Source organism: Ochlerotatus camptorhynchus, unplaced genomic scaffold, assembly GCF_037179485.1.
Source record: "Ochlerotatus camptorhynchus isolate MF236.1 unplaced genomic scaffold, CSIRO-AGI_Acam_v1.1 ptg000010l, whole genome shotgun sequence".
Taxonomy (NCBI): Eukaryota; Metazoa; Arthropoda; class Insecta; order Diptera; family Culicidae; genus Ochlerotatus; species Ochlerotatus camptorhynchus.
The window spans coordinates 4,013,908-4,028,117 of NW_027040502.1; the positions used below are offsets into that span (position 1 = coordinate 4,013,908).

The window sequence follows — 14,210 nt, forward strand, 5'->3', positions numbered from 1 at the left end:
ATATATGAAAAATACGTCAGGAAACATTTTTGTAGCCGAGTTATTAATGAAAGAAAAATCGATGAAGAGAACCGATAGGACTATTTGAAAAGTTGTGCGAGTAAATGCTGCGCTCGCCCATCAAAAACGAACAAACGTCAAAGATCGGCTTTTGACTGTGCCGAACTTACGAGGATAAACATAAACAATACGAGAGCCGCGGTGATACACGAGTTTTCCATTCAATTCTGAAGGGCGTCATCGCGGGCGAAAGTGACGTGTTTGTGGCGAAAAAGCGAAAACGCAAACCGCTTGACAGCTACGGTCTGACGTGTTTCTCGCTTTCGTCGTGGACTTTTTTCCTTAGCAATCGATTCCAAGTGGCACTCTTGGAAGTTTTTGGCCAGTTAATTATGCTGGTTTTGTGCTAATTTGATTGAAAAGTGTTGAAAAGTTGCGAACTGTTATTGGTGCACCGGAGAACGGTGAAAATTTAAAGGTAGGTCGGTTGAACTCCGAGATTTCTGAACCTGACCCTGAATTTCCCCTCTCCACAGGGATGACGACGTACGAAGAATTCATCCAGCAAAACGAAGACCGCGATGGCATCCGGTTTACGTGGAACGTTTGGCCATCGAGCCGGATTGATACTAGCCGGTTGGTGGTCCCACTGGGTTGCCTGTACCAGCCGTTGAAGGAACGACCGGATTTGCCACCGATCATGTACGATCCGGTCGTATGCACCCGAACTACTTGCCGGGCGATTCTGAACCCGATGTGCCAGGTGGACTACCGGGCCAAGTTGTGGGTGTGTAACTTCTGTTTCCAGAGGAACCCGTTCCCACCGCAGTATGCGGCCATTTCCGAGCAACACCAGCCGGCGGAACTGATTGCCGGATTCAGTACGATTGAGTACACCATTACTCGGGCACCGTGCCTACCGCCGGTGTTTCTGTTCGTGGTGGACACCTGCATGGACGAGGAGGAACTGACCGCCCTAAAGGATTCGCTGCAGATGTCGCTTAGTTTGCTTCCGGCCAATGCCTTGGTCGGGCTGATTACCTTCGGCAAGATGGTTCAGGTCCACGAGCTGGGAACCGATGGTTGCTCGAAAAGCTACGTATTCCGTGGAACGAAAGATCTGTCGGCTAAGCAGATTCAGGATATGTTGGGAATCGGACGAGGTCCGGGTCCAAATCAGCCAGGCCAGGGACAGCAGCAGATGCGTGTGCCTGCTGGGCCGGTTCCACCAGCGAATCGTTTCCTTCAGCCACTTCACAAGTGCGACATGGCACTGACTGACCTACTGGGAGAACTGCAGCGAGATCCGTGGCCAGTTCCGCAAGGAAAGCGATTCCTGAGATCTTCTGGTGCGGCTCTGTCGATTGCCGTTGGTCTACTGGAATGTACCTACCCGAATACGGGAGCAAGGATCATGACGTTCCTCGGAGGACCATGCTCGCAGGGACCCGGTCAAGTTGTTGATGATGAACTGAAGCACCCGATCCGTTCGCATCACGACATCCAGAAGGACAATGCAAAGTATATGAAGAAAGCAATTAAACACTATGAATCGCTAGCGCTGAGGACGGCCACCAACGGGCACTGCATCGACATCTACTCCTGTGCGTTGGATCAAACTGGCCTGATGGAGATGAAGCAGTGTTGTAACTCCACCGGTGGTCACATGGTTATGGGCGATTCGTTCAACTCGTCCCTGTTCAAACAAACCTACCAGAGAGTATTTGCCGTGGACCAGAAGGGAGACCTAAAGATGGCCTTCAACGGAACCTTGGAGATTAAATGTTCGCGAGAGTTGAAGATCGAAGGCGGCATCGGATCGTGCGTGTCGCTAAACGTTAAGAACGCTTCCGTTTCCGATTCGGAAATCGGGATGGGCAACACGGCCCAATGGAAGCTGTGCACAATCACCCCCAACAGCACGATGGCATTTTTCTTCGAAGTCGCCAATCAACATGCGGCTCCGATCCCGCAGGGCGGACGAGGTTGTCTCCAGTTTATTAGTCAGTATCAACATTCCAGTGGACAACGGCGGATTCGGGTCACAACAGTGGCGCGAAGTTGGGCTGACGCAACCTCCAACCTGCACATGATCAGTGCCGGATTCGATCAGGAAGCCGCTGCTGTACTGATGTCTCGAATGGTCGTCTACAGAGCAGAATCTGACGACGGTCCGGACACCCTCCGTTGGGTCGATCGGCAACTCATCCGCCTTTGTCAGAAATTCGGCGAATACAGCAAAGACGACCCGAACACCTTCCGGCTGGCGGAAAATTTCTCCCTCTTCCCACAGTTCATGTACCACCTCCGTCGGTCCCAATTCCTGCAGGTCTTCAACAATTCTCCCGACGAAACCACCTTCTACCGTCACATGCTCATGAGAGAAGATCTTACTCAGTCCCTAATCATGATCCAACCTATCCTGTACTCATACTCCTTCAACGGGCCTCCCGAACCCGTACTGCTGGACACTTCCTCCATCCAGCCGGATCGGATCCTCCTGATGGATACCTTCTTCCAAATTCTCATTTTCCACGGCGAAACCATTGCCCAGTGGCGTAGTCGCAAGTACCAGGACATGCCCGAGTACGAGAACTTCAAACAGCTGCTGCAGGCGCCGGTGGACGACGCCCAGGAAATCCTGCAAACCCGCTTCCCCATGCCGCGGTACATCGACACGGAGCAGGGCGGATCGCAGGCCCGTTTCCTGCTGTCCAAGGTGAACCCCTCGCAGACGCATAACAACATGTACGCGTATGGTCAGGTGAGTTTGCTTGCTTCCGCCACAATGAAGCTGTGTGTGACTGAGTGTGTTTGATTTCGTTTTTTTTTTATCTGACTGGACCCTGACTCTCCCTGCTGGATGTTCGACTACGGTGCTGCAAATTCCACAACAACTCCATTCATTGTGGGTGGGTTCAGACGGCTGCTCCCATGGCGGTAGATATCAATTTTGATTTGTTCTCTATTTCGGGTATTTCGGTGATTGTGTGTGGGATCAAGTTGAGGTAGAAGACGTTGTTGGTTCATTGCTGTAGCAGTCCCGTAACTCATCCGTTGGGTATCATACGACATCACTCACACTAACTCTTAGATATTGGAATGTTGGACCGCCATAACCCATCGATTGCTTGTAAACTCATTTAGCATTGTGACTAACCATTAAACTAGATCATCAAGGCATCCATTCTAGACTAACAGAATTTTTAGTTAGAAGGGGTAACGTAATTTTAAAATGGTAGGCTACACAGCACAGGAACCATCGCTAGGGAATTATTGGTAATATATTATTTTTGTTTGGGACGCATTCTTCCTAGACAAATAGTCATGCTGTATCTACCGCTTTCATATTTCCGAAGCACAACTTTCGATGGAGCACAGACGATGACAAAAGTTATGCCTGTGTATTTTCGATTTTGTGCGCTGTAGAAAAATGTACACTTTATCCCTGTTGAAATGTTCGACGAGCAGCATCTGCAGTCTTTAGGACATATGAATAAAAGAGTTCCGTTAGAAAAGCACGGGAAAAGGACGGTAAACTATTTTTATTCATACGACCTTTTGTCGCCAAAGTTGGCAAATGGCGACCAATTACTTATTCCAGGGTGGCCACTGAACCAGGAATTTGATTGCAACCTATTTATAGCATCTCCAAACAAATCTGAAAATCGTGAACTAGACGTATGAAGTGACAAAAAACGCTTTGAATGTAACTACTCAAGGCGGGAGTAACCGTCAACAATGCTGATGATGGTACAGCACGCAACAACCACCCTACTGCTTTATCTATGAGATGACTACGTTGGTCATGACGAGAGGAGCAACGCAATAGTTAGCTAAAGAAGAATTGCATTATAACACACCATCGACTAGAAATGCTTTCGGCAACGTGGTGCTTTAGGTAGTGATGCAACGTCGCTAGCACTATTCCACAAAACGCGCACTTCCTCCATGAATGCATCAGATAGGTAAAGAAGTGTGCGTTTGACTAGTACTGTCGCATTAATGGCCCAACTTCTAGTCAATTTTCATACTGCGTACTCTAGCGGAACTATCAACCTACCCTCTTCAGACCTTTGTCTAGCTAATAAATTCACACTAAAGCTTCATGCTCGATAGCAAAAAAAAAACACTTCGAATGTGACTATTTTATGAACAGCTTTGAGTGTGTTAGTTTATTTCCTTTTAATTCGTTCATAGGTCCACCGTTGTATAATTGGCAATGCACCCGTGTACTGAATGGGAATTGTGGGTTCGAATCCCACCGGTGCCCTTAGATTTGTTCGCAAATTTTCTCACACACACGTCCTCTTTCCGATGATATGTGCTTACTTATCAGTACAGTTATACCTCGATATAACGTAACTGTCACTTTTGACTTCCACTGCCGATTTTTCGCAAACGATTATTCAAACAAGAAAAGTAATAACACCATCGGACAGATGAGATAATCTCCCATCTATTGGTAATATTAATGTATATGATTCAATTGTTAAATGGAATTATGGAAGTCAAAAGTGACAGTTACGTCAAAGATGAATACTAAGATGAAACTGTCGGAAGAAAAACTTTCAATTTTAGTGTCCTCTTTCACGGTCCCTTTCATCCAATGAATACCCCCGTATTCAAGGCAATTTTGTGGTTTTGCTGCCCCCTCGGTAGAGATGAAATTTTGCGCTCATTTTTATCAAAACAATCACACCAAAATCAGAGATGTCCCATTTTTTAATTACTCGATTAACAACTAATCGATTATTTTTTGTTCACTGTGCTGCCATTTTTCCACCAATGAGAGTGCAGCACATGTTTTAAACGATCGGTAATGATCCGCTGGAGATGTTAATGCTTATATCGGCATGATATAACCGATTACAAATATTTTACTTTTCGGTTCGTTAATCGATTAACCGATTATTCGAATGAAAATTGGCCACCACTAGATGAATGTGAAATGTCATTTCAAATATAAGGGCCGTACGCAAATAATGATACAATTTGAAAGGGACCGGGGCTAATCACAAATTACGTCGCATGGTAACTGAAATAAACACGAGTGTTCACCGGTTGGTTACGTTATATCGAGGTATGCCTGTATCTTCTAACTTTCCCATAAACAATTAAAATTGACTGCAATATCGCTAACCGTAACCGTAGAGCTAGACAACTTTTCTAGATCGCAGTCTAAGAAAAAATCTCATTATTCTGGAACGAGGAAAATTTCCAGGATGGAAGATCACGGACATAAAAGAACATATGAATGTGTCTAGAACTTAAAATCTCGATCGTGAAAAATTACGGATTCAGGGATTAGTTTTAGAGTTTTGGAATATAAGTTTACAGTCCTTGACCAATGCTCATGAAAAATAGAAAACATTTTCTGATCTTGGATGTGACATTTAAACAAAAACTGGACTTACAATACTCAAGATTCTGTAACATGAATTTTTTTCTTGATGTTTGAACAAATACCCGATTTACAAATATTTTTTAATTGCCTGGCCTTTAAAAAAATGTTGAGGGATTGAACATTTTCCTAGACGATTTTTAACATCATAGGCTTGGAAAACTATCTAGATCATAAAGTAAAATAGTCAGAATACTGAATCTCGATTTTTTTTCGAAACTTCATGCAATTGTAGAAGGTCTATGACAATTTCAAGATCACAGGAAAAAAAAAAATGAATTTCATAATCTGGACAAATTAAGCAAATAACGGGCTTGAATATCTTTATCGCAGAATTGATAAATCAGAGATTCCGTCACATCAGTTGGGTATATCGGTTACTATACATAATCTGATTGCAATTACTTCAATACCCCTAAGGATGTGTTCCATTTCGGGATTTTTCTCTTAAATTCGACAGATGGAAATTTTTTCAAATAACCCTCCTGTGCAACTTACCTTGTGAAGAGCTGGTTTCGTAAGTGAGTGGAGAGTTGCCCGTGTGTGTTTATGATGCGTTGCCATAGATACCTCTGTTTACCAGCATTGAACTGCTACGCTTACAACGGAGGGCTGCACACATGGCTTGCTGACTCGTTAAGCGTCAAGTTAAGACCTGCTTACACTAGCGCTAATATATGCCACACACCTCGTATTCCGCCAGACTTATTTATGACAGGTGTCCTTGTAGCAGTCCGTGTCGGGTTGGAGGCAAAGGCCATCGAGAACGATTCATGGAACTATGTGGAGCAGGTTTGGATAGCCATCAATCTGGGTGATCGCACACTATTCCTATGCGCTCTGTACATTCCACCTGATCGATACACACTGTCGGTCAGTTTTCACAGTAATCGAGAGTGCCACCAACAATCAATACGAAACTAACGATTTTAAATTGGCTCACCACTTTAGTAGCCTATTGGTCCCAAGCAAACGATTAACGTACCCTATTCTAGTTGAAATTCTATTACTACACTATGTTTGTTTTGATTCGCTATGAAAGTTTGACAGATAACATCAGGGGTGTGTGGATTCATGCAGAACATGCAGGGGTGAGTGAAATAGCTTGGGACTGCTTGGGACCGTTGTTCTGGTACTGAGTGAGCCAAAAATAATAATGATTTTCTTCGGGACCCAGTGGTCTTAGAGTTACCTCTATGGTGCCACTCCAGTTGATGAGATATTCATTTTAGGTGACTTCAATCTAGCAGGCCTTTCGTGGAGTCCATCTCATAGTGGATTCCTGTATCCAGATCCTGATAGCTCAACATTTCACGCAGGAGCTATTATCAACCGGTGGAAACTAACGATTTTAAATTGGCTCACTATTTGACTAGCCTATTGGTCCCAAGCAAATCGATTAACGTATCCCATTCTAGTCGAAATTCTAGTACTACACCATGTTTGTTTTGATTCGCTATGAAAGTTTGACAGATAAAATGAGGGGTTCGTGGATTCTTGTATGTTACGAGAGGTTACGATTATCTTGGGACTGAAGATTGAACCAGAGCTGAGCCAAAAAGTTTCTTCGGGACCATCTGGTCTTGGAGTTACCTCTATGCTATTAGCCTTCTCGACAACTACAGCGCACACACTTAGAAATTTTTACCGTATTCTGTAATTTTTTACCGAACTTTCAACAGCTGAACGTTCGGTAATCAGTTCGGTAATCGAAAAGACTACCGAACGATCCGTAAACAATTTTGTTGATGAACTGTCAACATTACTGAACGTTTCGGTAGTTTTTTACCGAGCGGTTCGGTAGTTTTTACCGAACTATTTCGTAAAACAAAAATAATCAATCTTTTTTATTTAAATAATCTATTCGGTTTATTTTTATTAAAAACTATTGCTGTGTGAATATTTGATACTTTATTATGGCATTGTAATGATTTCGGGATTCTCCTTACAAAGTTTAGATTTTTTTTTTTCATAAGAAATTTCATTCATTCGCTGATTCTGCCCCTTCGAACAACTTTTTCAATTTCACAATGCAATCCGGAAACATCAGCTGGAGTTTGATCGTGACCAAAAAACACAATATCGCTGAGGCCTGGAAAAAATCGATTGCCTAACTAGGTTCTGCAGCGTGACGTCACGAATGAACTCAGTGTTAATCGGCTGAACCTTTTTGACAGTTCAGTGGTACTGTTTACAAGCACTTAGTCGTTTTTTCGAAAAAAAATTTCAAAAATTTCCAAATTTTAACTTGAAAATTGTCGAGGAACAGCACATTGCAAGGATGTTGCTCGTGAACATTGCAGAAATGTGGTTTACATCTCACTGCAGTCTGAAAAATTATCGAGAAAATCCACCCAAGAAAAAATCGGCTAAGTCCACGTAAACAGTACCACTAAACTGTCATCAGATTGAGGTTAACCCCGACGGTACAAAACCTAATACTCAACTTAGCTGAAAAAGAAGAAAGACAACCTAAACATATAGACAAACTACCTGCATGAATTTGAATGTTGACGTAAAAACATTATCTTGATCAAGGCAACCTTTGAGCACAGACAAACAGACATAACTCTCGCAAATAGTTCATCGAACAAGCATTTAACGGACAATATAAAAGTATCGTAGTTGGTAGTACCGCCACCTGTGGCGCGCATAGGCAATTCCCTTGCGTTTGACGTTTACACACTACCGCCATCTCTTCAGCGCAGTGCCCACCACAGTGTACTCAACAGATGGCGGTAATGTTTTAGCACAGACAAACAGACATAACACATTGAATATTTCTCACTGTAAAACATCGTCACTAAAACATTACCGCCATTTGTTGAGTACACTGTGGTGGGCACTACGCAGAACAGATGGCGGTAGTGTGTAAACGTCAAACGCAAGGGACTCGACTATGAGCGCCACAGGTGGCGGTGCTACCAACTACTATACTTTTAAATTGTCCGTTAAATGCATGTTCGATGAACAAATTGTGAGTGTTATGTCTGTTTGTCTGTGGTTTTAGCGACGATGTTTTACAGTGAGAAATATTCAATGTGTTATGTCTGTTTGTCTGTGCTTTGAGTATCGAAGTCAACATTTGTTTTTGTTCATTCGTGGCTCGATTGATGAATCTACGTTACGGTTGGCCAGCAGATGGAAATGATGTGAAAATGATAATGACGTTTTGCTAGCTGTCAAATCGTATGGAATATTTTTTAGTACATCATCACTTTTGTGGTTTTGGATTTCATCATTTCATCACCTAGGTGTCGCATGCACTGGTGCAGTTTCGCCACAGAGAACAGACATGGAGGCTCGAACAAAATTTCTCTAAAAACTTGTGTAAAGATTCCTATTTGACTTAAGCGCCACTAACGGCGACTTCCCCACTTAAAAACCCTCTTTGACAACATGATGGCGCTGGCGTTGCACAAATTACACTAGACACTAAGTGCTAGTAGCGCCAAGTGGCAATTTTCAACAGAAAATTTATCGATACTAGCGACAAATTGGTCGAAAGTGGAAAATTTTTAGAGAAAATCAGGAGATGTTAACACCACGTAACGGCGACGTTCCCACTTATTTTACACAAGTTTCTGACCGAGCTTGAACGTCTGTTCTCTGTGGTTTCGCGTAGATTCATCAATTGGCGTCTTGCAGTGAAACTTTTGCAAGCTTTCGCCACCTATATTTCGAAGTAAGAACTACTAGAAGGAGGATAGTTTCCAAATTCTCCAAGTAAAACAGACGATTTTTGGGGCAAATCGGTACATAAAGAAAAACTTATTATTTCGGGTGGAAACTTTTGCTTGAATCGTGTAAGAAAACGTGCTTGCAAACTAACTGTTATTATTTCGGTATGGATCGGAGATGTTTTCATGGAAAATTATGCATAACAAGTTTGCACCCACAGGTAGAGGTTACCTCCTGCGCAGCTGCATTTTTCGGAAAATAGTGAATATGTGCGATTTCCACTAAGATGAAAGTGAAAATTAAGTGAATTTACTTAGGAAAGGTTGTATCATGCTGGTGGTAATGGAGAATTGGTTGTATAGGACGCCAATATTCAATAAATGTTCATTTTGGCCGTTTTAAGGCAAAAATATTGATACTCACAATTTTCGACGGAAAACGCACCATGCTATAAAATGATGGTAGATGGTCTTCAAAGTGATAACAAGATGACAAATCATCTTTATTTTGAGTAATTGAGCAATTTACTTCTGTTTACCATCATATGTACGATGCAGCATTGATGGAGCCGTGAAATGAAATGAATATATCTTATGAAAGTTCACCTGGAAAAGTTAAAGATGCACATCAGTCTGATCGTGAAAACATTTTCTTCTCCAATTCGAATGTTATATTGGAAGGATTTCACGCAGGCTTGATGAAAATTATGATTTAATGCTAATTTTCACGAATTTTATATGCAGTCTGTCAACATTATCATCATCATGCAGTTGCGACATCTGCGTTGAGCTTTTGCGGCAATCTTCCAATATCGCCTGAGTTGTTTTCAGTTAGGTTTTGCACCGTCGGGGTTAACCTCAATCTGATGACAGTTCAGTGGTACTGTTTGCGTGGACTTAGTCATTTTTTTCTTGGGTGGATTTTCTCGATAATTTTTCAGACTGCAGTGAGATGTAAACCACACTTCTGCAATATCCACAAGCAACTTCCTTTCAACGCACTGTTCCTCGACAATTTTCATGTTAAAATTCGGAAATTTTAGAATATTTTTTTTTCGGAAAAACGACTAAGTGCTTGTAAACAGTACCACTGAACTGTCAAAAAGGTTAAGCCGATTAATAGTACGTTCAGACTACAGAGTTATAACATGTTATAGCGCTATCTTGATGGTGGTCTCTGTGTTGTAATTATTTGACAACCGTTATAACATGTTATAACCATAGAGGTAACTCTAAGACCAAAAGGTCTCGAAGAAACGTACTCAACTTTTTGGCTCAGCTCTGGTACTATCAAAGATGAATACTAAGATGAAACTGTCGGAAGAAAAACTTTCTATTTTTGTGTCCTCTTTCGCGGTCCCTTTCATCCAATGAATACCCCCCGTATGCAAGGTAATTTTGTCGTTTGGCTGCCCCCTCGGTAGAGATGAAATCTTGCGCACTTTTTTAGCAAAACAATCACACCAAAATCAGAGATGTCCCATTTTTTAATTACTCGATTAACAACTAATCGAATATTTTTTGTTCACTGTGCTGCCATTTTTCCACCAATAAGAGTGCAGCACATGTTTGAAACGATCGGTGATGATCCTCTGGAGAAGTTAATGCTTATATCGGCATGATATAACCGATTAAAAATATGTTAATTAATCGATTATTCGAATGAAAATCGGCCATCACTAGATGAATGTGAAACGTCATGTCAGATATAAGGACCGTACATAAATAATGATACAATTTGAAAGGGACCAGGGCTAATCACAAATTACGTCCACACGGTAACTGAAATAAACACGAGTGTTCACCGGTTGGTACTATCTTCGGCCCCAAGCTAATCAATTCACCCCTCGAAACATAGGAAAATCCATAACCCCTCATTTTAAATATCTGTCAAACTTTCATAGAGAATCAAAACAAACATAGTGTAGTACTAGAATTTTGATTAGAGTGGGGTACGTAATCGATTTGCTTGGGACCAATAGCACAAACGAAGTGACAGACGGAGCGGCTCAAAAACTTTGGTGACTAACCTGCTATTGCTATTTTTCAGTGTACCACATGGCAACACCACTACTACTGGATTGTACCACATGGCAACACTACTATTAGATTGAACTAGCATTTTCACCAAATGTACTAGAATATTTTCGTTCTATCTCTTTCACTCTACTCAAAACTGAAATGCATAAAAAAAATGACAAAATGATACGCACTCTTTGCACACTGTCAAAGAATCATTGTACACAAAATCAACTTTGTTCAAATCAAAACAAAAAAACTAACCCATCTGGTGGATGATGGCACAAGCTTCCAAGAAAATTCTATTACAGTGAACCACATTATTTAAATGGATTTCTTCGCCAGTAAGTCGTCTGTCACTTCGTTTGTGCCAATAGGCTAGTCAAGTGGTGAGCCAATTTAAAATCGTAAGTTTCGTATTGATTGTTGTTATAACTCTCCAGTCTGAACAAGGCATAACACTGAGTTCATTTATGACGTCACACTGCAGTACCTAAAAGACGAGTGCACGGGTGAACTTTTGTTCATCTACTGAATAAAAATTGACACAACAGTGGGGCCCTGTTTACTAAAACTGAATACATGAATAATCTCGCATAAAATTTGAAATGGGCCTATCAACTTTTGTACACAAAACTTGTTAAGTCCTCTTCGCGCGAACCGAACACGCCCACGCAAACTAACAACACCATCGGGTAGGGGAAATTCTCCCCTTCCTGATAGTGCTCTTGGTTTGCGTGGGCGTACTTCGGTTCTGGTGAAAAGGACCTAGCAAGTTGTTAACAAAAGTTGATAGGCCCTTTTTAAATGTTACGCGAGCATTATTCATGTGTTCATTTTTAGTAAACAGGGCTCCGCTGTTGTGCCAATTTTTGTTCAGTAGATGAACAAAAGTTCACCCGTGCACTCGTCTATTAATGGACGACTGCACTGATGAATTTGAGTTCACTCACTCGTGAAAAAGTGACACAAGCTGCGGGCAATGTTTACTAATCATGAACACTTAATGTTCATTATTCATGGACATTTAGTGTTTATGATTCATAGACGAGTGCACGGATGGATTTGAGTTCACTCACTCGACAAAAAGTGACACAACAGCGGGGCCCTGTTTACTAAAAATGAACACATATGTGTTCATTTTTAGTAAACAGGGCCCCGCTGTTGTGTCACTTTTTGTCGAGTGAGTGAACTCAAATCCATCCGTGCACTCGTCTATGGACACTTTTTCTCGAGTGAGTGAACTCAAATCCATCGGTGCAGTCGTCCATTAATAGACGAGTGCACGGGTGAACTTTTGTTCGCTTCTGATTTTGACAATTTTTGGTTGGATAATCAAGCACTGGTGAATATCAACAAACGCGTATTCGATGATGTATAATGAACTCATTTGTTCGTTTTGCTCGTTCGTCACAGCCAAGATATTCAAACTGAACGCAATTCATCTACAGTGGGTTGAAACAGTACTCCTTGTGCGTGATGGTAAATAATAAAAACAGACACTGAGCACATGTACCAGTGAGTTAGTCGAGAATGCTTTTCAAGTTTCCAACGAAGCATCCAGCGCAAACTTAAGCTACACCCGAAATCCTTTTGGAACTACGTGAACGCAGGGAATCCGGCCTCCCATCGTCTATTGAAATTCAACGGAGAAGTTGCTGCCACCGTTCAGGATATATGCCGCCTTTTTCCGTGCCAGTGTTTGCCAGTGTATTCACTAATGACTAATACTAACTGACGACCATATTAACCTGGCTGCCAGGAACGTTCCAGTAAATGATCAAACGCTGGGTGCAATTGATGTTAATGCTGAGATGATTTCCAAGGCCGCGACTCTGCTCAAGTCATCCTTCAATACTGGACCTGATGGAGTTCCATATGTATTTTTGAAGAGACATATTGCTGCTTCATCGCCTCCAGTGGCATATTCATAAGTTGATGGGTCAATAGGTAGGGTCTAGGTGTGGGAGCTGCCTCCCTGGCGTCGGTAGCATTGATACACAGTACGGAAAACAAGATCGACGGAAAACAAATCAAGGAAAAACATCCCCTATACTAGGTATATTTTTGTGAAGTGCGTTGATGCCCATAGGCCAGAGTGACCGCCTTGTCCCATTTCCCCCAATTCGTCGTATTGATCTATGCGGATTGATCTCGTTTGTAGGTTTCTGTTTAGCGGGTGGCCTAAATCCTGCACCAACAAAAATGCTTGGAATCTTCGTATTCAATATCAAGTAGTAAGGTTTTAAAGCTATTTAAATTTTCTCCAGTTATTAGTAATCGTAGATTCGATCCTCTTAGGTGCCAGAAGAATAATCAACATTTGTTTAGTCTTTAAGTTACGTAAGTACCCCGAAAAGCCATAATTTCGCGTGGCACCTAAACGTATGCTTTTTCCATTCACTAGTCAATAATACCTATCTACATATTCAGCTCAATTTAACATAACCACGTAACACATTATTTTGGTATTTTTTCAAAACTACGCGAAATTATGGTACTTTTCATAGTGGTTCAGTAACAAACTGCATAAATTATCAAATTGATACATAATTGCTAAACATTCCAGTAATGGCTATGGGATTAAAAGCATGCCTTTAAAATAAAAATAACGAATGTTTCTTTTTTTCCCCACCAACAGGATGGCGGTGCTCCGGTCCTCACCGACGACGTGTCGCTACAAGTATTCATGGAACACCTCAAGAAACTGGCCGTCTCCTCCACCACCTAATAGAGGAAGGATTTTGCCAATCGCTTTCGTCCCCATTTAAAAGTGTGTCAGATAACTATCCCATTTTATCAAGCTACTCCGATGACATGATTGTGTGGTTGTCTCAGCGTCAATTTAATCTTTGTGCTTGTGGTAGGTATATGTGTAGGAAGAAGAAAGATAAAGAAATGTGCGCGACGGGATGCTTTTCAATTAAAGATCGAGAAGTGTTCAGCGCAGACCGCCATCGATTCAAGTCGTCGATGAAGCGAATAAGCGAGCAAGTGGAAATATAATTGATGAAAATATTTAACTAGATGATTTATATGTTGAAAACGAAACTGTATAACTGTTTGAGTAAATAAATTGAGAAGGGTCAAACCCGTGAATGACTTTT

At 41.8% G+C, this 14,210-nt stretch overlaps 1 protein-coding gene across 3 annotated transcripts in view; it reads left to right on the forward strand.

The window, feature by feature from the left end:
* Positions 1-14,196, forward strand: part of Sec23 (transport protein Sec23) — a 229,938-nt gene extending 215,742 nt beyond the window's left edge. The window contains exons 1-4 of one of the 3 annotated variants that reach the window (XM_065220246.1): positions 326-478; positions 537-2,764; positions 2,923-2,940; positions 13,745-14,196. In XM_065220246.1, the coding sequence (XP_065076318.1) occupies positions 539-2,764; positions 2,923-2,940; positions 13,745-13,834 (2,334 nt within the window). In that variant the 5' untranslated portion in view covers positions 326-478; positions 537-538 and the 3' untranslated portion in view covers positions 13,835-14,196. Of the gene's footprint in view, positions 1-325; positions 479-534; positions 2,765-2,922; positions 2,941-13,744 lie in introns of those variants that run through there. The other 2 variants (XM_065220251.1, XM_065220253.1) reach the window with 2 other exon arrangements.
* Positions 14,197-14,210: the final 14 nt, after the last annotated feature.